This window comes from Haemaphysalis longicornis, unplaced genomic scaffold, assembly GCF_048455015.1.
Source record: "Haemaphysalis longicornis isolate Haplotype H1 unplaced genomic scaffold, Haemaphysalis longicornis Haplotype H1 scaffold_55, whole genome shotgun sequence".
Taxonomy (NCBI): Eukaryota; Metazoa; Arthropoda; class Arachnida; order Ixodida; family Ixodidae; genus Haemaphysalis; species Haemaphysalis longicornis.
Window position 1 is genome coordinate 273,240 of NW_027526394.1, and position 24,045 is coordinate 297,284.

Consider the following 24,045-nt stretch of genomic DNA (forward strand, 5'->3'; position numbering starts at 1 on the left):
CAAATCTAACAGCAAAGTTAGCGACCGACCATGAAAAGGTTCACTGCTGGTGCGAAAATAACCTGTTGCAAATTAGCGCGGTAGAAACCACTTTCACGATTTTCATTCCACACACAAAAAACTGACGAACACACAATAATCATTTTTGACACTCACGTCATCTATTCACCCGATTCTACTACCTGTGTTGGGGTTATCCTAGACAAAAGTCTGAAATTTGACAAACACCCGCCGCGGTGGCTGAGTGGCTAAGGCGTGGCGCTTCTGAGCACGAGGTCACGGGTTCGATTCCCGGCCGCGGCTACGGCTATTCTGATCGAGGCGTAAAGCAAAAACGCCAGTGCGTGCGAGATTTCGGCGCACGTAAAGTTCCCAAGGTGGTCAAATTAAATCCGGAGCCCTCCACTACGGCGCGCCTCATCGCCTGCGTTGCGTCAGCGCGTTAAACCCTACAATCAGGGTGTCGAAGCGGAACCGGAGCCGAACCGAAAACCGGAACCGAACGCGAATTTTCGCCCGGAACCGGAACTGAACCGGAACCGTATTTTTTGCGCCAGTTTGGAACTGGACCCCAACCGGAACGAATCGAAGGAACCGTTCCGAACCGGTTCCGAGGCCTCAAAATTTTGATTTCTAATTTTCCATTTCGGTACCCTACCTTGCGTCTGAAGATATTTTGCCACTCGCCAGACAGAACCATGAAATATTTTGCGTAGTCTGCAGTTCCCAAGGCCCATCATGTTTTCTTCTATTTATTGTCCTCAATTTAGTGTAAAGTTGTCCGTATATACTATCAGTTTGCGTTAGGTACTGCCCATCTCTCCCAATTATCTTTTACATTTAGCATAACTTAAGTTATAACTCATCTTAAGTTATAACTCATTTACAATAACTTAAGTTATAATCTACATTGTGTTTAGAATCGTGTTGTTTTCAATGTGTTGTTCATTCGCATGCATCCCTGTCCGCTTGTGAAGGCCTTCAGGGACACCATCAACAATAAATCGATATCTTCCACTTATTCTAGTTTGAATGGGCAGTCATATACAAACAGCACTGATACACAAACAATGGCAGTTCTCAAAATTAACGTCACTTTTTCTTGTATACAGTGCCGTTGTGTCGTTTGGTTGCTGCTCTAAGAGAACATGAGATATAAAAAAATGGGGAATCCTAATTTCCACTTTTAAAGTAAATTTATAGCATTTTCATGCTCTCTTGAATCTCTTCCACCTTAAACATAAGAGGCGAATGGATTGAAGTCGATTAGTGCGGGTTAGAGGGTAGACTGGGGTGAGTTAGGTGAGTGAATGAGCTATTGTGAATTAGTGGGACTGGTGTGTTGATTAATTTGGATTAAAGGAATTAGCGGGTCAGTTAAGGCGGATTCGACGGTCGGACAACACATGATATCTTTGGGGTCCTTGGCATTTGGAAATTTTGCAGCGTTCTCCTTCTCGACCAATCAGGAAATTTTGCCACGCACAAACTAGCCCCAAAGTTATGTGACGACGGCCTGAATGCTATAAAAGGTCTTTCTTTATGCCCGTATTGCGCTATTATGTTGTTGCTATATTAAAATTGACATCTCGCACTAAAGTTAATAAGTAATTGCCTAATGCATATTTTATATTCATCAAAGGGTTTTCAAAACGTGTGTATATATAAGGGGAGAGAGTTGGAAAGAAACTAAACTGCAAGAAAAAATGGGAGGAACGATCAACTGGTTTGATTCGCCCAATAGCATTCTTCAATACCTTCTCTTTCTTTTTGTTACCGTTCTCCGCCTCCCACAGGTGTAGCATCTCAACCCTCGAACATAGCGCCCTCTAAGCTGAGGAAGCGGCGATAGCACGTGCGCTTAGCCAAAGCGGCGCCAAAACTCCCATAACAGACTCTTAGCAGGCGTGGCCCAACTTTTCCAACGGTCGATTGCATGTTACAACACTTCCGATGATCAATCAAGGGCCACCAACGAGACCAGTCACGATTGTATGGGCATCAGCTCCTACTGGCATCGCCGGCAAACAAGATCACCAACCTCGTGGGTCGAGATTTGACTGGCTTAGCCAGCGCTGATGAAGCCCGGCCCGAGTGCATGCATATGCATCCTGCAGTTACAGACCAGGAAGTTACTGAGCACTATGGCCTCTTGTGTAGAACGTATTCCTCCCCGCACAAATCGCTACCGATTAACCAGGAAAGATTACTCCGCACCCTGTGGGCATACACCTTCCCACACAACACCAGATTTCACCTCTTTGACGGGACACAACTCTCTCCATTTCGTCGCTTCTGTGGAGAGCCTGGGAACCTCATACACATAGTAGGCAGCTGCGACAAGTGTGCCGTAGATCAATTCAACCTCCACGTTTCCATAGAGAATTGGGAGACAACCATGGCCTTCTCCGGCGTGGAAGATCAGTTGCTCTTGATGGAAACTGCTGTCGATTCGGCCCCCTCGAATGAGGACACCTCTCTCTCTCTCTCTCTCTCTCTCTCTCTCTCTCTCTCTCTCTCTCTCTCTCTCTCTCTCTCTCTCTCTCTCTCTCTCTCTCTCTCTCTCTCTCTCTCTCTCTCTCTCTCTCGCTCTCTCTCTCTCTCTCTCTCTCTCTCTCTCTCTCTCTCTCTATACAAGTGATCATTACTGCCGCTTGTGACTTCGCTTGGCTATCATCTTTCCTAGAGCCCAATCACTGTGACGGGTCACTGAAGGACCATTAGCAAGCTCCTATCGCCGGTGGTTTCCTGTCCAATGCCGTCCTATACACGCCGTCCAATGAGTCTTTATAGCCATTCTTCCTTTCTAACAGATCTGTGAGCAGATAAAAGATGAGCAGAAGGAAATTTCTCTAAATGCCACCTGCCACGCTTGGCAGTAGGCGCCACATACTCGTCACACTACCATAGAAAACATTTTGCAGGTACAGTTAAAGGAGCTCTTCAACACTTTAGATAAAATCGCCGCGGTCTCTCAGTGGCTAATGCGTTACGCTGCTGAGCCCACAGACGCGGTTTAGATTCCCGGCCATGGCGGCCGCTTTTCTGATGGAAGCAAAAATCGAAAACGTCCGTGTGTCCAAAATTTCGGCGCACGTAAAGATGATCCCCATTTGGTCAAAATTAATCCGGAGCCCTCCACTATGGCGCGCCTCGTCGTCGGCGCGTTAAACCCAACAATAAATAAATAAATAAATAAATAAATCAACAAAAAAGCAGTAAATAAATAAATCAACACTTTCGATAAGTGATTTCACTCTTCGCATCTGGAAGCACTGCGAAAACTATCGCTATTGCCAGCACAGAGGAACAGTGCGTGATTTGCTCGTCGCTGCGGATACACCTTCCGTTCCTGCTTCGCTTTTGTGGCTTTTTTTAAGTTGCTATCAAATGCGTTCTATTCTGCAACTTAAGAAAAGCCGGTAAACAGACGCTACACCGCTGTAATGACGTCATTCAGCGGGCGAAGAACGCGAAGACCGGAAAGTAGAGAAAAATATTTTGAGCAAGTTTCTTTGGTTATCTGACGAGGAGAGAGCAGTGATTTTTGGCTGAGGCACTTTGCGACCCCATAATCTAATGTGGTGGCTGACTACTTCCTGCAAGCACTCAAGATTTAAAAAAAAGTTGAAAAAAGTGTTGCAGGGTCGCTTTAGTTTGCCGAAGACCAAATATTTCGACAAAGAAACCTTCATTATTACTTTGTTTTTATGCTGACTTGATAAGGAAACGGAAAACGAGCACAGAAAATTAACAGAAAAAACACGCCTGCTTTTTTCTTCGAACCCGTTTGAACCCGTTTGAACCGGTTCGAACCGGTTCGAACCGGAACGGTATGGTGCTCTGGAACTGAACCCGAACCGAACCCGAATGTCTTGAACCTGAACCCGAACCGAACCCGAAAAAATTCCGGTTCGACACCCTGCCTACAATAAATCGAGTTTGACAAACACATTTGATCGGTTACATATAAAACTAATTTCGGCATTGGCGTCGTCATTAAAATCCACTATTCTTCAAATTTTCCCTTCTACGATTGTTATATGCTTTGTTTATTCACAGCCACCTTACTTATTATTTTTATTCTTGCGGCAACATGTATAGTACCCCTCTTGCACCGCTGCATCGTCTTCAGGATTCAGCCGTTCATTTACTCACATTCTATTACTGCCGATCGACTCTAAAACCTATCGTCCACCACATCGGCATCCTTCAACTCTCTCTCGAAGTTTATTTTAAATTTTGTGTACTTATTTCCCGTTTACGAGATAATCCGGCATTTCTCGTGTCCTTCGGCAGAACATGTTTTCTGAACACAAACAACATCATATTTTAAGTGAAACATAATATATTACTTCCAACTGTCCGATCCAACTACGAATAACAAGCCCTGTTATTTTCTGCTTGCACTATCTGGAATGCCTTACCCCCTTCACCTAAATCGTACCCCTCACACTGCTGTTCGTAGAGGTCTGTAAGAAAATACATACTTGGCACACTTTCGTAATCAATATTTGATCGCCTGTTTCTTTCCCCGATCAGTTTCAGGTATAGTGGTGCCTCGTGTTAACGTTACAAGAAAATAAATATACCAGATAACTTTTGATCTACCCGATGCGCACATGCGCCGTACTCAAATTTCCTACCAATGTATACCTGTTTATATGAATTTGTTTGTTTGTGTTCTATTTTTCTCATTTTGTATACCGCCTCCCTAATGACATAGCTGTTTGCGTTGTGGATACGGAGGACCCCCAGTGTGAATTTTTTTCCATGGGACCTCCTTCTGTAAAACCTTGTTTTTTAAACACTGTGCTCAACTACTTAATAAAACAATGTCAATATCAATGCCAATGTCGTTCAGCGTTTAGTGGGCGGTAGAATATGTGATTGATAAAATTTGGCTGCTCTTAGCGTCACTTGACGACAAATCCTCTCCAAGGCACCTTAAATATAGTTTGAAGGGACACCTTTGTGAACCTGCCATATTTCATTTTTTGCATTCATTGCTTAGACAGACCGAATAAACATACTTTGTATTGTTTATTCTGTTGATGAAGCGGTATTTAGTTTACAATGCCTGATAGAAAAAAAATGGAATCCTACATTCTTTGCGGCTGCACCAACTACAGCAGATGACGCTTGTTGGTCCTGGGATGTGACTGAACAATGTTCCAAATTGGAGTTTGGAGTTCAAACTAGGTTTGGTTTCTGCTCCATGAACAACATGCTTGACATGGGACGTCATCTTTCATCGGCTATTATCAGCACCTCAATACTGAAGACTGAACATACTGCATTTCTGCCACTTTGCCGGCTGTAAGATGGGTCAGATAAGCTCGCCAGGGCCGCTTAGAATGGTACCGTGTTTTAGCCCAGGCGTGCGGTGTGGGTAAATGGAATCCATGTCATCAGATACGGTCGATTGTGAGGTGCGTCGCGCCAACCTCTGGAGCCTGCCTAGCTTGTCCCTGCGTTGAAAGAGGCGTGTTCGCACCACGAAAACTGTCGGCTGATTCGGCACTGTGACCGGGAAAGCGGCGTTTTTGCAGCACAACGCCAACTGTACCTCCCCAGCGCCACAGTGTCAGTTTGTACGCTGTCGGGCAATTCACCTCTGGAGCAATCACGGTTGCCGCGCAAAATGGCGAATGGAGTGCACAAAACATTTGTGAATAAAAAAATGAACTGGAAAAGTACAATGTCCAAATAGGAATTCGACCAGCCGGCCGCCTTGCAGTACATCAAGTGCTTCAGACCACTCGGCCAGACCGTTGGTCTGGTTGGAGAGGAGTTATAAATTATATCTTGTAAGCTACTTTTATTTTTCGGCATTATGAACATCTCACGTGAATATTAATTTGATAACGCTTGGGTAGTAGGCGTCCCCAAAGTCCTCACTCTTTCCTTCTTACTGAGATATGCGTTTCTTGGGAAGGAAAAGCGTTCCCACATTTCTGGTAATGCTTATGAATGCGTAAAAAAATTGAAGAGAACTGTCAGACACAGGGAAGATGTAGTTGCTACAACAGAGTTTTTAGGATGACCTGTATATGCTTGAGGGCGGGTGTAAGGAATGGATGAACCGTCTCCGAAGAAATGCACAAGAAAGAGAGTGGATAAATGTTTCGGTACACAGAACGCCGTTTTTTTTGTGCTTCACATTAGCTAAAGAGCAACCATTGGTTTACCCCAAGTGCTAAAGCACGGAAAATAAATCTTGTTTTTACGCCCTTATTTTCCGTCTCCACTTTTCACATGGCACAATCTTTCATACAAATTATTACGCATTTCCTTCCGCTCTTATTTTAACCCTTTGTGCATTTGTTTCTTAGTTCTTGGAGCAGAACAAGGACATGTACGTGTACTACGAAAGTGCAAGCGTCTACGCCGATCTGTATTATTCGGAGTGCATTACAACTCAAAACGTGAACCTCAATGAAACTTACTACACGTTTCGCCGATCTTCTCAGGACTTTAAAACTAAGTAAGTAAATATAAAGCAATGCCTTCTCAGTTAGAAAAGGCATACAGTGTGTTGCCACGGTAATTGGAACACTTTAAAAAATTTTCCTCAGCGAACCGCCGCTGTGTTGACGCCGTGTTCACGTGCGGGTCACGCTCTTGCAAGAGGCCAAACACATTGTTTGCATCGTCTATGCCAGTCGTTCTCAAGCATGCGTTTACCGGCGACTCCTTTTGTGCTTGCAAAAGTTATAAAGGACTGACCAGGTGATGCAGATTTATTGATCTGTTTCATAATGTGAAACAATTTGCACATGCAGATAAAGTCGCCCACACGAATTAAATCCACGCCTTTTGAAGCTGAAGTTTATGCTGCTGTGTTTCACATTGTCAAACGATTTGCTTGTGCAGCTGGAACGCTTTGGTGCGTCTGTTTTTTTTTTTTTGCGTAGCACAAGTGTTGTGCGAAAACCCGACGTTAGAATATGTGCTGCGCAAAGAAAGACAATAAGGAGTCTCTTGCCTTGGCGTACGCTTAACGCTATATTTTTTGCGTCCCGGTACGTAAACGCCGTGAATCGATTTTAAGTAGAGCGTTTAAATAATTTTTGCGTTGCGACACACTAGTTCTTACGGCGCCATCTGTCGAATGGATTGCCAAATGACTCGACGCCTGATCTGCCAGCAGAGCGCCGGAGTGACTGTGCATTTTAGGAATATCCAAACAACTGCAAACAAACGCTTTCCCGTTAGTATTGAATGCAATAAGTTCATAACATGATATCAGTATTCCCTTACGTGAGTACGTCCATAAAAAAAGCGTTGAAGCACCGTGACATTTCTTTCGTGAAATCGACAAGAACGCCCTCAACCAAATGTCCGGGTTTGACTCATACATTTTATTCAAATTAAAAACAATCCTGCGATGTGTTTCTAACAAACATGACATCACGACATCCGTTGCCAGTCTTAACTGGTATTGAAAGGCGATCGGTTGCCTCCTCCTGCCCGTCGTAAATTGCGAATGCACCTCTCGCGGTTTGCGGGGACCTACAGTAAGTAACTTAATTGTGGAGCTTAAGCCGAGAAGGCTTTAGCCACGCACACTGTAGATACCCCATGCTTTTTTGGGTCGTACGTCGCTCGAGCAAGATAATCCAGAGAATGGGAAGCAATGTCCAGCCGCAGAAGCACAACGTCGCATTTCATCGCAAAGCGAACGCATATAGAACACACGCAGAGAACATCGGTCGCTGGCCTAGCTCTTCATTCGGACAGCCAAATGTTACGACGATACAGAGCTGAGCGAGGGCGACTTTCTAACCCCGCGACGTATTTAGAAACACAAGAGAAAATTCCTATGGTCCATCGAAAGCAAATTAATTTCCACAGAAAAGCGGAACCGTGGATGGTTGTCGCGATACTTGCCGCCTTGTTAGAAAAGCAAGCGGCCACGCGTACGCACGGAATTTTGCTAAAAAAGCGTCCGCGCGTCTTCCCCCACTAAACGCATCACCGGCTTGCCGTACAGACAATGCGGAGTGCGAGCGACGCAAAGAAATAGCGTTCGCTGACGATTTCCGTACGGCTGCGTACGTTATTCTAAAACTCTCTTATAAACGCACATGTCATGCAGCGAAGCCACATTTTTGCTTTGCAGCAATGTTTGACAAGCAAAAATGAATCGGGACATCAAGAGTTTGGGTAATGGCTTCGCGGACCCCTAAAATTCCTTCGTACACGCGTTATGCACGCGAACCCCCATTTCAGAACAACTGGACTATGCAAAGGTGAGGTGCAGTCAAAAACGAGTATTTGTAATTGCAAATAGAGGCCAGCGTGTAGGTTTATCGGCGTGCGTAAGGGCTGCATGGTGTAATTCAGCTGGAGGTTTAGGAGGAATGGTGCAGTACCCAACCACAAAGCGCTTAATTTTAAAATAAACGTGCTTGGGAGAAGACCTCCACAAGTAAATCATGGCTACGGCAACGTCACATTTGGTACACGACGCCATTGGGCTCATAACGGCTTTTATAAAATGAGATGCCAGCTGCTCCAAAGCTAGTCTAAGATGGGGCGAATTTGTGATTTTAACGTGCCAAGCGTAAGGGGGCCAATGATTCGGAAGTGATTTAAAGACATCAGATTCAAGTTTCATCTTAGATGTTTTGTCGTGATATCAGCCAGGAAATATCGCGTGGCGCCGCAAGCAGCTGGGAAATATACCAAGATATGCGCAAGCATAAACGGTGCTTATGTCTACTAATAATAGTTACATGATATTATGAGTTGAGGAAAACACATCGCAGATATTGCTATTATCGCCCCTTGCTACTTCGGGATAAAAAAATAAGCTTGCAGATCAGCTGCGCCAGAAACTCAACCATAGCCGGAAGTAAGTTCTGTATTAGAGTCCATGACAGAAACTTTGCGCTATAGCTCTTTGCTGCTATAAAAAATAAAATAAGTAAAGGGTGTTATTGGAATAACTTTATTGGTGTTTCCGGTGCATTCTCTCTCTTATATTCAAGCAAATAGAACAAAAGGAACTCTAGTAATGTTTAGTACTAAGCATCACCACCATCCATTGTTCTCTTGTATTGCTAAGTCAGAAAGTGCTCTTGGCGAGGGTTCGGATTCGTTAGTGTGGATTTACAGTGTCGCCAACTTCGCCTTGATTATTTGTCACCGGAGCATACGAAAATAAAATATCGAAATAAGGTGATATAAGTATGCTGAGGGCGCAACCAATACACGAAGAGAGTCAGCAGAATTCCCGTGGGATTCAATTACTTTACGCTTGAATCTGCAATAGAATGAATCTGCCATAGAGCGCTTTGACAGAGCTGTTTTAGCCAAGACGGCTCAATTGCCAAAGAGCCATGTAGAAGCGCTGAGATTACTCTGTAGTCGTGCCTGTCGCCATCTCTACTAAGCGTGGCAGAATACTTTCGGCCGCTTCTACCAACCACACAAGAAAAAAAAAAATTCGCGCCAATCTACCCTGCGAATGTGGTTGGAAAGCAAAGCTGTAAATGGCACCCGCAACGATTACCCACGCATCGTCATTAAAATTCACTATCGTGGTTCTACAAATAGCAAAACCAGAGACAAGTGCAATGCATTTAACCACACGCTTTATTACTTTAAAGAGATATTCTTTGCTAAGGTTAAATCAATGCGTCATGCATGAACGGTGGTTGGTCGAGCTGTATTGGCGTAGCACAGTAGTGGGAACTGTTTTTTATATAAAACTTGTAGGAAAGAGAGCCGTGAACGCGGTGATGCACTGTGCCTCGCCTACATTTATTCGGGTGTGCAAGCCCCCGGCAGGAAATTTGAGAGCGGCGTAGTCATGCAGCCGCCCAGGCGCTAGCAGTTCGAGGAGCGCGGCTTTGAGCTGGTCGTAGGCCGTTGCTGGACGGTTGCGTATGAAAAAGGCGAGAATGTCCGCAACCTCTTCCGCAGCAGTAGCGGGTAGAGATCTGACGACGTAGGGACACTTGCGTTCCTGGGAGGCGATGCCAGACAGCGCGAACTGTGACTCGGCCTGGAGGAACCAGGTGACCGGGTTGTGTTCGAAATACGGCGGCAAGTGGATAGCCAGGGCGGCGATCTCGTTGCCGGCTGCTTGCGGTGCTCGCTGGTCCGGATCCGGATCGTTGTTGGACATGGCTCTACAAGTTCGCTGGGAGGGATATCACGTCCGGGTCACCAACTGTAGGAAAGGGAGCCGTGAACTCGGTGATGCACTGCGGCTCTCCTACATTTATTCGGGTGTGCAAGCCCCGGCCGGAACCGGAACATCGAGAGCGCCGTAGTCATGCGGCCGCCCAGGCGCTCGGTCGTGTTACATCTTTCTGGCGCCTGTCACTGCTGACGCAGCCGGGCAAGTACCGCTGCTGCTGATGATTGTGGGATGCAGGGTTGATGATGGTAGTGGTGCTGTTAGCGGGTGAAGCTGCCGCCACTACAAACTAAAGGAAGGTCAAACCCGCTGTTACCCGATGTCACTTCTCCGTCTCTGCCGCCGCCAATGCAAGCGACGAGATCGGCGTCTGATACGAAGGACGAATAGGAGAAGGAAGAGCAGAAGGGTAAATACTTTTATTCAGACTTCTGAACGGCCCAGAGGGCGACGCAGAGGGTGGGTTCCTTCACTGGAGCCCATATGCAGTCCGCACCTCCTGTGCTCCGTCCACCAGCTGAACCTGGGTAGGCAAAGAGGGAATGAACACCAGCCTCTCTCATTGCTCTTGTTGGGTAGTTGACGGGTATAGAGGAGGGTGCTCAGGGCTAAAGTCGCACACCCCGATTATGTTCTGGAGTGTTCCTAGTTTTGAGCAAAATTTACATTCAGCGCAGTAGTGATTTGGGTGCATTAAGTCAAGACGCGTAGGACGTGGGCCGGAGCCGCATTGTAGGGGCCGTAGGGTAGTTTGGGATTTTCTGGAAAGGTCAGGGTAACGCGAGGGTAGGGTCTGTCTGTGAAGGCGATAATGCTGGGTTGTGTCAGTGAACGTGACAAGTGGTTGAGAGTCTTCGTGCAGATCCATAGCTTGGGGGGTGACAGCACTTGCTTGTTGGTGGGCGTATTCGTTGCCCTCAATGAAAGCGTGAGCGGGCGTCCAGATAAGCCGACTATCATCAGTTGGGGAGTGGTTTTTTAGCACACGCATTGCAGCTCAGGGACACCCACCCCGACTGGTAATACGGGTAATCCCGGTTGGGAACCGCTGACTACCTTCCAAGCCCCTGGTTGAGTGAGTGCCAAGGCGAGGACTGCCTCTTCTGTTGCCGTCATGTCTTGGGTCTTGAGTGAGGAACACGCAAGAAGGATGGTTCCGGCGGTAGCCACGATGATGGTGTACTGGTACCTTCGATGTTTGGAGGTGTTTGTGCATATAAATGCATGATCGTCTCCGTGGGTGGTGTTGCCCGCTTGAGCCCGTGGTTGTTGGCCACCCTCGTCGGGGGGCGAGTTCATATTTCTAAGCAAAGGGAGCCTCTTTAGTTCTTGTCGCTAAGAGTCCGGGAGTACATCACGTGGTGTGACATTCTGTGCTTCCCAGTCAATGTGGTGAAGAATGCGGCCACCCACTGCAGGTTTGCTCACTCAGAGCTTCTGGTTAGAAAGATGGCCCTCTATCAGCTCTTCCACCGTGTTCAGGAGCCCCATTCTATGCAGCCACTGAGTGGATGCACTCATGGGAAGATCAACGACCTGCTCAACTGCCTTTCTAGTCATTATGTCAAGCATCGTTATGTCCTCCTTGCCGAGAAGACATGGTGTGACGTAAGACATTCTCGGGATGACATTAGCTTGAGTTAATCGAAAGGTATGGGCTTCGTTGAGGCCTCACTTCTTGGTGGCAACCCTCCTGATCATGCGTATGATTTGATTGATGCTGCGTTAAAGCGCTTCAAGGATACGTCATTCTTGGTGTTGGCCTGGAGATATAGGCCCAAGACGTTTGGATCTTGGAATGATGGCCTGGCAGTCAAGGAGTATTTGAATGTCTGCCTTGATGTGGCGTTTGGCATGAGAGCGGAAGACAAGGATCTCTGATTTTTTTAAGTGAACACTGGAGGCCACAGGTTTTAGTTCATTCGCGTACTACATGTGGGATGCCATGCGTTGCAGTGAGATTCGCTTAATTTTTGTAACTCCTTGCGCATGCGCAAGGTGCGCACACAGCCGCTACACGTGCCATGTGCGGAGCGACAGCTCCCGTGACGCTATCACGTGGAATTGAGCGAAAATGCGGGGGTAAACCCGCAGATGTGCATGGTGAGTGCACCACCTGTCTTCCCGGTCTCCGCGTGGGCTCGTTGCTCTATCGGTCAGAAAACGGGCTCTATCTTTGTTGCTCTGTTAGTTCTAGATTCGATTCCTGGCGGTGCCAGTAACTTCTTTTATTTGTTAGCGGGAGTTTTCTTTGACACCAGCAGTCGCAAAAGAACCCTCGGGGGGTAGAGGTAAAAAGCTTTGCTTTAAAACGCGCTCAGGTTTAACCCAGTTAGTCCTAGTTACCACGAGCAACAAAAAAGTACGTGCAGAGATAGTTTTGTGAAAGTTTAACTCTGCTTATACTCGGTAGCCGGCCATCTGCCTATATCTCCTGTTGGGAAGTTGTCACCCGACCGCTGACAACCCGTTGTTGCGTACGGGAAAGCCGACCCGAGCCGAGCTCCGTCGCCGCCTCCGACGTGCGTTTGGTAGCGCGGTTTGAAGCGAGCGGCCAGCCAATGTTGCAGCTGTGGAGAAGTCCAGAAGCTATAGGCAAAACATAACTTGTTTATTTTATAGCAAGAGATGAGCCGAAGCCAAAGAACAATGCCCGGACAGGCGTGGTTACAGTACAGGACTCGAGCAGAGTGACAGCATTGATTCACTGCTCAAACAGGAATTTACTACAGCGCTTAGGGGGTCTTCTTTATGCCCAAAGCGCCAAAGGTCAAAACAAGCGTTCCCTCGAGATTGTGCACCCGACAGTAACGGCACAGAAATACACAACGCTCATTCCAGAGTTCGTCAGCAGTCAGTAGTAGCAAGTAGTAGCTGCGCATGCTGAATTCGAGAGACAGGAGAGAGGATGTTTTCGCAGCGGTCGCGGGGCCTCTGTGTCCTTGGGATAGGTCTCTGCGTGTTGCGTCGGCACGCCATCGAAGGTTGATCGCGCCGATAGATAGGCACCAGAGATCCAGGCTTGTCACAGCTTGCTTGAATTGTCGGCGCCAATTGTGAATCACTGACTGGGAGGGCCTGCTTGAAAGGCGCGCGTAGTGGAGAATTCGCCGCACAGTCCAGGAGTGTTGAAGCAAAGCCCAACCGCGGGCTAAGTCGTAACATCTTCTCCGCCTGGGGTCTGAGATCCCGTTGGATAAGGGTCTTCAACCGTTGTCCGGGGGGATGCTTTCAGAGAAGTGCTCGCCAGATGCTCGATTCCAGACCTGGGCTGTACGACACCGTGCTGGAGCTTTACAGGGCTGGTAACTATACTCCGTTTCATACATCAAGTGCAACGCTGTGAAGGCTACACAAGTAGTCCGCAAAGAAAGGAGGTGTATCGCTCCGCGCTGTTTTGTAGCCGAGTGGTCTAACGCGTCGCTCTGGAGAGAAGACGCTGAATTTTGAAGTACATGGGTTCGAAACCGCGTTCCGACGGTTCTTTCTTCTTTTTATCACATCTTCTGCGAGTTTAATTCTAAATCTTATTTCGTTCCCAGTAACTTAAACACTACGCGCATGCGGAAATGAACTGCACGTATGGGTTCTGGATGCATACCGATGTTTCACCAGCAATTGCTATTTTGTCGCGATTCTATACCATTGTCAGCTACCTCGTTGATTCTAGCAAGAACTTTGTGTAAGAAAAACACGTTAATTCATTAATTATTTAGCACAGCTGCTCTAACCAGGGTGAATTACCAACAGGTGTCCACTTTCAGCTTTCGTTTTTGCCGTTGCCCTGACGATCCACTTCTTTATGGGCCTCTCTTAACACACTCAGCATGTTATTGATTATACCGGGCCGCCAGCAGAGCAACGGGTTCAGTTTTTACCGAAACTTTTGGAACCGACTTTGGAACATAGGATCCAAAACATGTGTAGCAACGCGGTATGACAAATCGAGGACAATGTCTGAATGCTCGCACCGGCACATGAGGGGACAAAAAAGAGCTACACTAGAAGTTTTTTAAATAATGATTTGAAAAAACAGGGCATCAAATGTAGCCAGACTGAAATAAGTGAAGCAATCAACTTTAACGGGGATATCTGCATTGTAGGCAACGCTGAGGACAATGTTTTTAATATACAGTTTACTTTGGAACGCCAAGAGAAAGAGCAATGATAAAACAAAGATATCGATATCTGAGAATGCTGTAAGCGAGAGAGTGCGCAATAAGTTGGCGCGTTGGGACTGGCATGAAGGAACAAACATTATGTAAAACGCAAGATGCCCCCCGAAGCTTGTTACAAACGTAGTTCATCTGGGTGGTCTTCCACGTCATGGCGCTATCAAAATATACACCTAGGTACTTCACGCTTGTCGAGAAGGGAAGAGGAATACAGTGGCAATCTTTACACCTTGATTTACGGAGTAGAATCGGCGTACAGTCAATTTTTTGTGAGGATTACGGAAACACACACATTTTGTTTTTTGTGTGTTAATACAAATACTGTTGTAGGAATGCCAATCCATAACCGCAATTGCATTTGTTTGAAGGGAGTAAATCGCTGAACTGTAAAAAGAGTGAGTGGACAGAAGAACAGTGTCGTCTGCATACTGATACAGGCGACTCCTTGTTGTGACAGAACCCAAATCATTGACATACACGTTAAACAACAATAGCGATAAAATAGACCCCTGTGGCACTCCTGATTGCAAAAAAAGTTTGGAACTCGAGAAACCGTTTTTCCGAACAATTTCAGCCTGGTTGTGGAAGTAGTTTGTTAAAAGTTTCAGAAAAGGATCACGAAAACCGACAAGTTCAAGCTTTTCAAGCAATAATGAATGAGAAACAGAGTCAAATGCTTTGCTGGCATTCAGGAAAAGAGCACAGGAGACCTCATTATTATCGAAGGCGGAATAAATATGATCACAGAACTCTTCTGAAAGCGTTGTAGTACTCTTTCCTGCCCTAAACCCAAACTGAGAATGTGAAAGAAGGTTATTATTTTCGAGAAAAGGACTCATGCTTTCGAGAAAAGATGCTTCAAGAAAAGATGCTTTTCTGAAATTTCTGCGATACAAGGCAGGATAGATAGCGGTCTGTAATTCTCAATCGTTTTAAAGCTTCCTCCTTTATGGAGCGGCTTGACCAGGGCGATCTTAAGCTCATCAGGGATGGAACCATGTTCCATAAAAGAACTGAGCATGAAAATTATAAGTCGCATAATGCGCTGAAGTTTCGCTGAAGTTCAATCACGCAAACACCGTCTATACCTGGTGTTTTTTTACGCCTGAAACTAAATATTATGCCATGCAAGTCAGCGCAAGTTAAGGGAGGCAAGTATGCCGAAGTGACGCTGCTATTCAAGGAAGACAGCGCTGCACCGGGGGAAACCTGTGACCGATTTCAAGGTTTCGAAAAGTGGTTATTAAAGTCATGCACGGAGTGACCAAGATTACAGAAGTGTTTAGAAATTGTTACATCGATCGACAGTTGTGCTTTTGGGCCCAGGAACTGGTGAATGGTTGTCCAAGTTTTCCTGGGGCAGAATCGACTCTCGTAGAAGGATTTGTAAAAGTACGAACGTTTCGCCGATCTCAACAGAGCTGCAACTTTATTTCGCATAGATCTAAACAACATCCTCATCTCGGGATTAGAAGAGCGCTTACAGCGCATCCAAAGCGCGCCCTTTTCTTTTATAGCTTGCAAAATGTCTTTTGTTATCCAAGGGCTGTTCATACTGCGTTTCTTTATTAGCACGGTTTTTTGTGCCTTTTGTTTAAGTTGCTTCCATATTTCTAAGAATTCCTGATACACGTCTTGAAAAGTAACCCTCTGTAAAAAATCTTCCCAATCAAAATCAGCTACGGATTCATAAAATTTCACTATGTCAAGGATAACCAGCTTTTTCGCAGTAGGTTGTGTCCTGTTTGACTCCGGAAAGAAAAGATGACAACCAATAAAATAATGGTCGGCCAGTTTCTGCTTGATAACAGCGGCGGTGGCTTCAGATATGGGCGCTTTAATGTTCAGATGATAAAGACATGATGTTACAAATTTGTCAACAAGGTACTCTTCCCTTGTGGATGCAAATATGGTAGGTTGAATACCCCATTTTACCAAAGTATTAAGATAATCGCACACAATCGGCCTAGAGGGCGACAAAGTGTCGAGATTGAAATCTCCGACTAAACAAAGAATAGAATTCACAGGAACTGGTTGAATAAAGCTTTCAAGTTCAGATAAAAAAACCTAGGCATTTTGTGTCGGAGGTCTGTACACGGCTAAAAGCGTAATGTCGAGCGGCGCAGCCGAAGCAATGTTTAAGCCAATGCATTCCGCTGCGCTAAACACGGGCTGCAAAGAGACCTTGGCGTACATAAAAGAGTACCTCTCCACCCCTAGCTTGTGGACGTGTAACAGAATATGAAGAATAATTATTCATTTCAAAGCGTGAAATAAGCTCTCAGTGTATATTTATTTCTGTTAGAACTATTACATCTAGGACAAAGCGCGAATTTTCCACGATCGTCAAAAATTTGTCCCAGTGCTGCCTGAGACTACGAATGTTTACATGCAAAACGGAAAATGCGTTTCCACCGGTTTTAGTTGACAAACTGCAAAACTCGTCAACGTTAGTGCATGAAAGAAAGAGCTATTCATATTTAAATAAGGCGGTCTAGATCGAGGCTACTGTAAATACGAAAGGCGGAGGAGGTTTCGGATTTCTTCACAAAAATTATTTGTTGCTTCCCCCAGACATACTTGTAGTTTTTTTTCCTTTCCTCTTTGCCGAGCTTCCCAAAAAAGCTTCTTGTTCCGGCTGGTAAAGTTGTCGTTCAGAAAAATCAAGGAAATAGCTTCTTGTTCGGCAAGTGATCGGGTCTTTTTGCGGCAAGACATCCAATTTCCCTCAATCGCTAACGATGCGAAGCGAACAAGAACAGTCGGCATGAAGTCACGCTTCGCCGGAAGCCGGTGGATAGCTTCGACATCATCGTCGCTGTGTTCAATTCCTACCTTGCCAGCCAAGTCACAAATGACCACAGACAGGTCTTCGGCAGGGCGCATGAGCAAACCTTGAATCTCAAGATTGCACAGTCTGCTCTATTGCTCGTTGTCATTTAACGTAGCTTGAAGAAACTGAAGCTCTTCAGCTTGCTGCGAGACCATGGTCTCCAGAATTTGTACTTTAGACTCTAGCAATTTAATTGTGGCCTGGATGGCGGCTGCAGAAGTGAGGACCTCGTCATATCTTTTTGACAAGAAAGATACTGAGCCCTCCACAGCTTCCACCGTCTTCTGTAGGGCATCAACGGTCACTTTAAAACCTAACAGCTCGTGAACCTTAAAGGGAAGCTGAAGCGCTTTCCAAAAAATTTGAGTTAGATTAACAGTTATATAGTTTCTTGCGCGCTGATTCCGAATATCACATTGAAATTTATCGTACATGAGTCCAAGTGGCATTTATCTTGCAAAAAGCGCGGCCCCGTTTGAGAGACGCGCGCTTTTGGTCTTTTGACGCCCCTGATTGGTTGCGCCCGTCATGACGTCAAAGGAGGACACCCTTCGGCCGCGCGGGTTGTCGGAAGCATTGAGAACGATCGCACGGTTGCCTTTGCGGCAATTTAGCTTGCAGTCTAATTTTCGCACATGACTGGATGTTTGTTTTATAATTTCCCGTGCGGTTGGTTCAATTATCTTGGAGCTTAAATTTGCTTTACACGACAGAGAACCCCAAAGCAGTGACTGTGACGTCGACTAGTGGGTTCCATCAAAATATTTTTGAATTAGGCAACCAGCATAGGGGGATTTTATACCTTATGTTAATATTAGGTACCGCCTTAACTGTTTCTTATTATACACAAAACCATTTATGCCGAAGATTAATGAGCGTTTTATAAACAATCTACCAGCGAAAAGCACGTACGTGCACTGCGCGAAAAAATAGCGTTCATGCGCTGTAAACGTATATGCGAGACACATCTTGCCGGTACACGCATAAACCAACAAGCAGACTCTGCTTCCGCATTTCCTTTGTTCGTTGTCGCCCACCCCAGCCCCGTTACTCATCCCCGTACACAGACCCATACGCGTGCGCCATTTCGGCAGCGGCGCTACGCCGCCTCCGCGATTTCTAGCTGCACTTCGATGAGTGGCGTCTTACTCTTCACATGCATTTATTCTGAAAACACTGCAGCATACTAGTGCCTGCTCAGCATTATTGGCTGTAGTAGGGCTTGATTTTCGCTTGTGCGTTGCGCATTCTGCTACAATATTACGGCCACCTCGTTATAATTAACAGACCAGTCGGACAAGGCAGTTACGTTGTAGTTACGTTACTTTAGGTAACAATCACCAAACGTTTGTGATAACGAATCGTTGGCCTGTTTCAGCATTTCTAGATTTAAGCATTTACCGCGCTAGTCGGACAAAGGCCGTATATTTACTCTTCGCTCCTAATTTTTTTTAGTATCATCATTATATATATCACCGACTATCACTAGAGCACACTTGAGGTTCAGTGACAACAAGTGCTTGCCAGGTTATAATATGCAGCCACACGGAATCTTGGGCAAAAAATCAGGCCCCCGCAGTCAACACAAATCATGGCACGGTGGTGGTTCGGAGTGGTGTTTTTTTTTTTTTTAATTCCAGACAAGCATCACCTTATCGTGACATGTATACTTGCAAAATAAGTGATCTGGTTGTCTTGGTTCTTTTACTTTGTAGGAATACTGTTTAGCTCTTAGCCGGGAGAGAACTTCTATTAGGATTGGCCCCTTGTTTTAGTTTCGCCAAAAAATTGTTTTTTTGAACACTGCCCTGAGCCCATAGGGAAAGAAAACCGACGCGTTTAACGAAACAAGTATTTCCTGAACAAATGTGTCTTGGTTTCTGGAATGGAACAAAACATCCCCGGCCAAAGTACAGCAGTATTCCCCATCCTTCCTAAATCTAGAATCTAATGTTAACATTCACGTCCGTCGCATCAAAAAAAAAACCGCATTAGAGTGGTTTACAAAGTATTTAACGTAGTGTAGTATATTCTCTGTCATCAAGCACAGCCACCTCGGCTGTCGCTTCCGTATGTTATCAAGCATCCCGGCGTGGCATTATTCTGCTTAGGAATACGGCATGATAACGTATGCCTCATTTGGCGTTCATGCATACTTTTTGGACACGAAAATTGTACAAATGAGTGCTATGAACCACAACAACAACAAGTATCATTCACAAGGAAACACGGCGAAAAGAGCATGGCCGAGGCGGCCGATCCGGCCGGAAGTCCAGGTATGACTTTTTCAGCCGGTTTTCGCCCGCGCTCTTCGGTCTTCCGGCTCGCGCGGCGAGATGGGGGCGGGGCATCGGGCCACTTTTGTTTGCTCATTGCGCCGCTTCTATTGCATGTATTGCGAACATATTTCGTACACATGAACTATTCAATGTGTACTTGCTGCTAGTCAACTTTTCTTTTAATTCTAAAACCGCTTCACCTTCCCTTTAACAGTAAGCGATATGATTGCATCCTTCATGGGTAACAGCATCTCTACCTTCTTTAGCAACTCTGAAAACGACTCAGAACTCGGCAAAGAATCGTCTCAGCTCGACTGCCTCGATTCCGACACGCACAGACTACAGTGCCAGCTAACTCGCTTTTCAGCTCCCTTACCGGACATTGCTTTCTCAGAAACACCAGCACAGTGTTTACCATAATGATAGCCGCGTTTACAATCTGAGCAAGTCATAAACCTTCCATCAAGAGGCAACGTCTTCTGGCACTTCCTACAGCTTGTTTCAGAGGACATGGCAACGATTTCACAAGATGGCAGTCGGTGACAGAAAAAATGCAGCATCAAAAATAAAGTAAACGATGAAAGTGTACGACTGGTACCTGTAGCAAAGAATTCGGTCTGGCACAGCGTCGCACCTGTCACCGACTGCAAAGACGAAGCGGCGATGCTCCAGCTTTTATCCACGCAGCGATATGACAGCGCAGACAGCAGTACCTCCAAGCGGCGGGGCCCTGTCCTGTGATGAGTCAGCACGACGCATGCGTATGCAGTAATTGGTTGTCGGCTTGCTTCAGTTGTCCTTCTCGGTGTCGACAGGGAAATTTTCATCGGCCGAGGGTGATACCTGTAGCAAAGAATTCGGTCAGGCACAGCGTCGCGCCTGCCACCGACTGCGCGACGCTGTCGGTGACAGCGGTGAAATCAGAAATGGGAAATGAGGGCTCAGTGAATTAAGACAGAATAAGGGTTGGCAGTCTAGAAAACCTCGGAAAGCACAGGGGGAATGCGTTAGGTCATAGAAATATATGAAGAATTTTTTGAGTCAGAAAGAAAGTGGTGAAAAATGCCCACCGGGTGGGATCCGAACACGCGGCATCCAGAATACCGGTCTGGTGCGATAATCACTACGCTACCGGCGGGGCTGTTTCCCCACCACTGTCTCGGGTATTTGTGTTAAGGTATTTTTTGTTTCCTTTATTGGTGGGTGGTAGCCAGCACCGCTCGGACTACTCGGGGTGAAGGGGAGCATTTTTAATTCCCGGGCCATAACTCGAGTGTCTACGACATGTCGAGAATGGTCGACCATCGTTGAACCCTCTTAAGCTACCTTTGGCACAAACACTTCCAGAACAGAGGCCCTCGCAATGCATGTAGCGAATTAGAAATGGGAAATGAGGGGCTCAGTGAATTAAGACAGAATAAGGGTTGGCAGTTTAGAAAAACTCGGAAAGCAAAGGGGGTATTGCATTAGGTCATAGAAAGCTATAAAGAATGTTTTGAGCCAGAAAAAAAGTGGTGGAAAAGTGCCCACCGGGTGGAATCCGAACCCACGGCCTCCAGAACACCGGTCTAGTTTGATAACCACTACGCTACCGGAGGGGCTGTTTCTCGACCACTTTCTCGAGTATTTAGGTTAAGGTATTTTTTGTTTCCTCCACTTGTGAGTGGTAGCCAGCGCCGCTCGGACTACTCGGGGTGAAGAGGACCTTTTTTTAAAGGCCCGGGCCGTGACTCTAGTGTCTAGGACATGTCGACTGTGGTCGACCAGCGTTGAAACCTCTTAAGCTACATTTGGCACCAAGGCTGCCAGTACAGAGGCCCTCGCTATGCCTGTAGCGAATCAGATGAGAAATGGGAAATAAGCGAATGAGAACTGGGAAATAAGCCCCGCCGGTAGCGTAGTGGTTATCGCACCAGATCGGTATTCTGGAGGTCGTGGGTTTGGATCCCACCCGGTGGGCATTTTTCCACCACTTTCTTTCTGACTCAAAAAATTCTTCATGTCTTTCGATGACCTAACGCATTCACCCCTTTGCTTTCCAATGCCGTCTAGACTGCCAACCCTGATTCTGTCTTAATTCACTCAGCCCCTCATTTTCCATTTCTTATTCGCTACATGCATAGGGAGGGCGTCTGTTCTGGAGTCTTGGTGCCAAAGGTAGCTTAAGAGGGTTCAACGCTGGTCTCCCACACTCGACATGTCGTAGACAATCGAGTTACGGCCCGGGGATTAAAAAAAAGCTCCCCTTCACCCCGAGTAGTCCGAGCGGTGCTGGCTACCACCCACCAATAAAGGAAACAAAAAATACCTTAAAATAAATACCCGAGAAGGTGGTGGAGAAACAGCCCCACCGGTAGCGTAGTGGTTCTCGCACCAGACCGGTATTCTGGAGGTCGTGGTTTCGGATCCCACCCGGTGGGAATTTTTCCACCACTTTCTTTCTGACTCAGAAAATTCTTCATATCTTTGTACGACATAATCCATTCCCCCTTTGTATTCCGAGGTTTTCTAGACTGCCAACCCTTATTCTGTGTTAATTCACTCAACCCCTCATTTCCCGTTTCTGATTGGCTACATGCAAGCAAGAGCCTCTGTTCTGGCAGTCTTGATTGATTTGATTGATTGTAGGGTTTAAGAGAAAAGCGGGCGCCGCGGCCGGGAATCGAACCCGTGACCTTGTGCTCAGCAGCGCAACACCTTATCCACTGAGCCACTGCGGCGGGTGTTCTGCCAGTCTTGGTGCCAAAGGTTACTTGAGAGGGTTCAGCGCTGGTCGACCACACTCGACATGTCGCAGACACTCGAGTCACGGCCCGGGAGTTAAAAAAAAGGTCCCCTTCACCCCGAGCTGTCCGAGCGGCGCTGGCTGCTACCCACAAGTGCAGGAAACAAAAAAATACCTTAACATAAATACCCGAGAAAGTGGTAGGGAAACAGCCCCGCCGGTACCCTAGTGATTATCGCACCAGACCTGTATTTTGGAGGTCGTGGGTTCGGATCCCACCCGGTGGGCATTTTCCCCCCACTTTCTTTCTGACTCCAAAAATTGTTCATATCTTCCTATGACATAACGCATTCCCCCTTTGCTTTCCGAGGATGTCTAGACTGCCAACCCTTATTCTGTCTCTCTCTCTCTCCCTCTCTCTCTGTATACATATATATAGATATATATATATATATATATATATATATATATATATATACATATATATATATATATATATATATATATATATATATATATGTATGTATATATATCTATATATATATATATATATATACACGACTGTATTTTGTACGCTGCCTGCCCATTGAGGCATTGTGACCCCGGCACATACAAAATCTCGCCGTTTTGCTCTTTTGCTATGTCTACATTAAGCCCTTCGTGTGCATCGCCCTTTCCTCCGCATGTTATCGCACGGTCTGAGGTGCACAGGCAGCCTGTGTTTCGCGGTGTGAGATTGTGCATTAAAAAGCCAACAACCTACCACTACATTACGTGATCACTATAATGGTCTCATCCTCTTCTGGCACCCTACCAACGCTTCCCTTCCCGCCTCCCTATTTTTGAATCCTTTCTCTCTCATTTTCTTGTCTCAGCGTTGAGCAAGAATAACACGCCTCATTAATAGCCCGATTATAGCCATTGCCTGCTTATGTCACCATATGTAATACCCATTTTATCCTTGGAAAATGTGAAACGGATGTTGAAGCTTCCAATTTCGACCGAGCGTGTAAGAAGTATTTTATTTTGGTTTCTGTTGTGGCTTCTGCCTCGGGTGTCTTTTATTCACATTGTGATCCGCAATGCTAGTGCTGACGGGGTGCGCGCTTCCTTCCTATCTAATCGCTCATGTTTTGCTTTGCTTCTTTTTCTCTTTTTCCTTCCTTTTTTTCTATTTTTTGGTTGCCCCGGAGGCCCGGCAAACACGGACTGCCGCGTCTCTCTTCTGGTTCTCATTTCTTTACGAATTGCTGCGCTCCGCAATATTTGCGCAGAATAAGCCCTGGGGTCCACCTGTGCGGGCGACAAGACCGAGTGCTAACAGTTACCACGCCGTGCATTGAGCTTGCGGGACACGACGCGATGCTGTGTACAGACAGAGGCGAAGGCGGGGAAGGGGACGCCTCAAATGGGCTCCCCCATTAGCTTTTGCAGGACCCCCGAAAATTGCGGAAGCTGCTGGGCTCCAAATACAGGAAAGGGCCCCACTTGCATTCTTGACCTCGCCGCTGAAGACGGTCGGTAGTCAATCCTTGTTACCGGCGGCACGCATGTAAGCGCACTGCGAGTGGCGCCTTGTGCTTTGTAGTTTTCCCCTCTTGGAGACACCGGATGCTTTTCGGGCTTTCGCCACCCATGTACTTGTCATATTTCCTATCATCCGCAGCACTCGCGTTCATGCAATATGTTCCTTCTTGCCTCCCCCCTCTTTTTTTCGTTTGTTTGTTAGCTTGTTTTGGGGGGGGGGGGTTTGCTTGCCTCAGCAGAACAGGCTCTGTATGATGCGTGTGGTAGTTTGTGTATTTGTTGCCTATGTAGCTTGTGTTTGGGGGCGCAGCTCCCACGCTGAGTCCGTATGGTTTTTTCCCAAAGCTTTCATT

The 24,045-nt window shown here is 46.3% G+C and overlaps 1 protein-coding gene across 1 annotated transcript in view; it reads left to right on the top strand.

The window, feature by feature from the left end:
• The window catches only part of LOC144140908 (uncharacterized), a 110,339-nt gene that overhangs the window by 13,534 nt on the left and 72,760 nt on the right, over positions 1–24,045 (top strand). Inside the window, exon 2 of the mRNA XM_077672408.1 lies at positions 6,336–6,487. Within this exon, the coding sequence (XP_077528534.1) occupies positions 6,336–6,487 (152 nt within the window). The remainder of the gene's footprint in view (positions 1–6,335; positions 6,488–24,045) is intronic.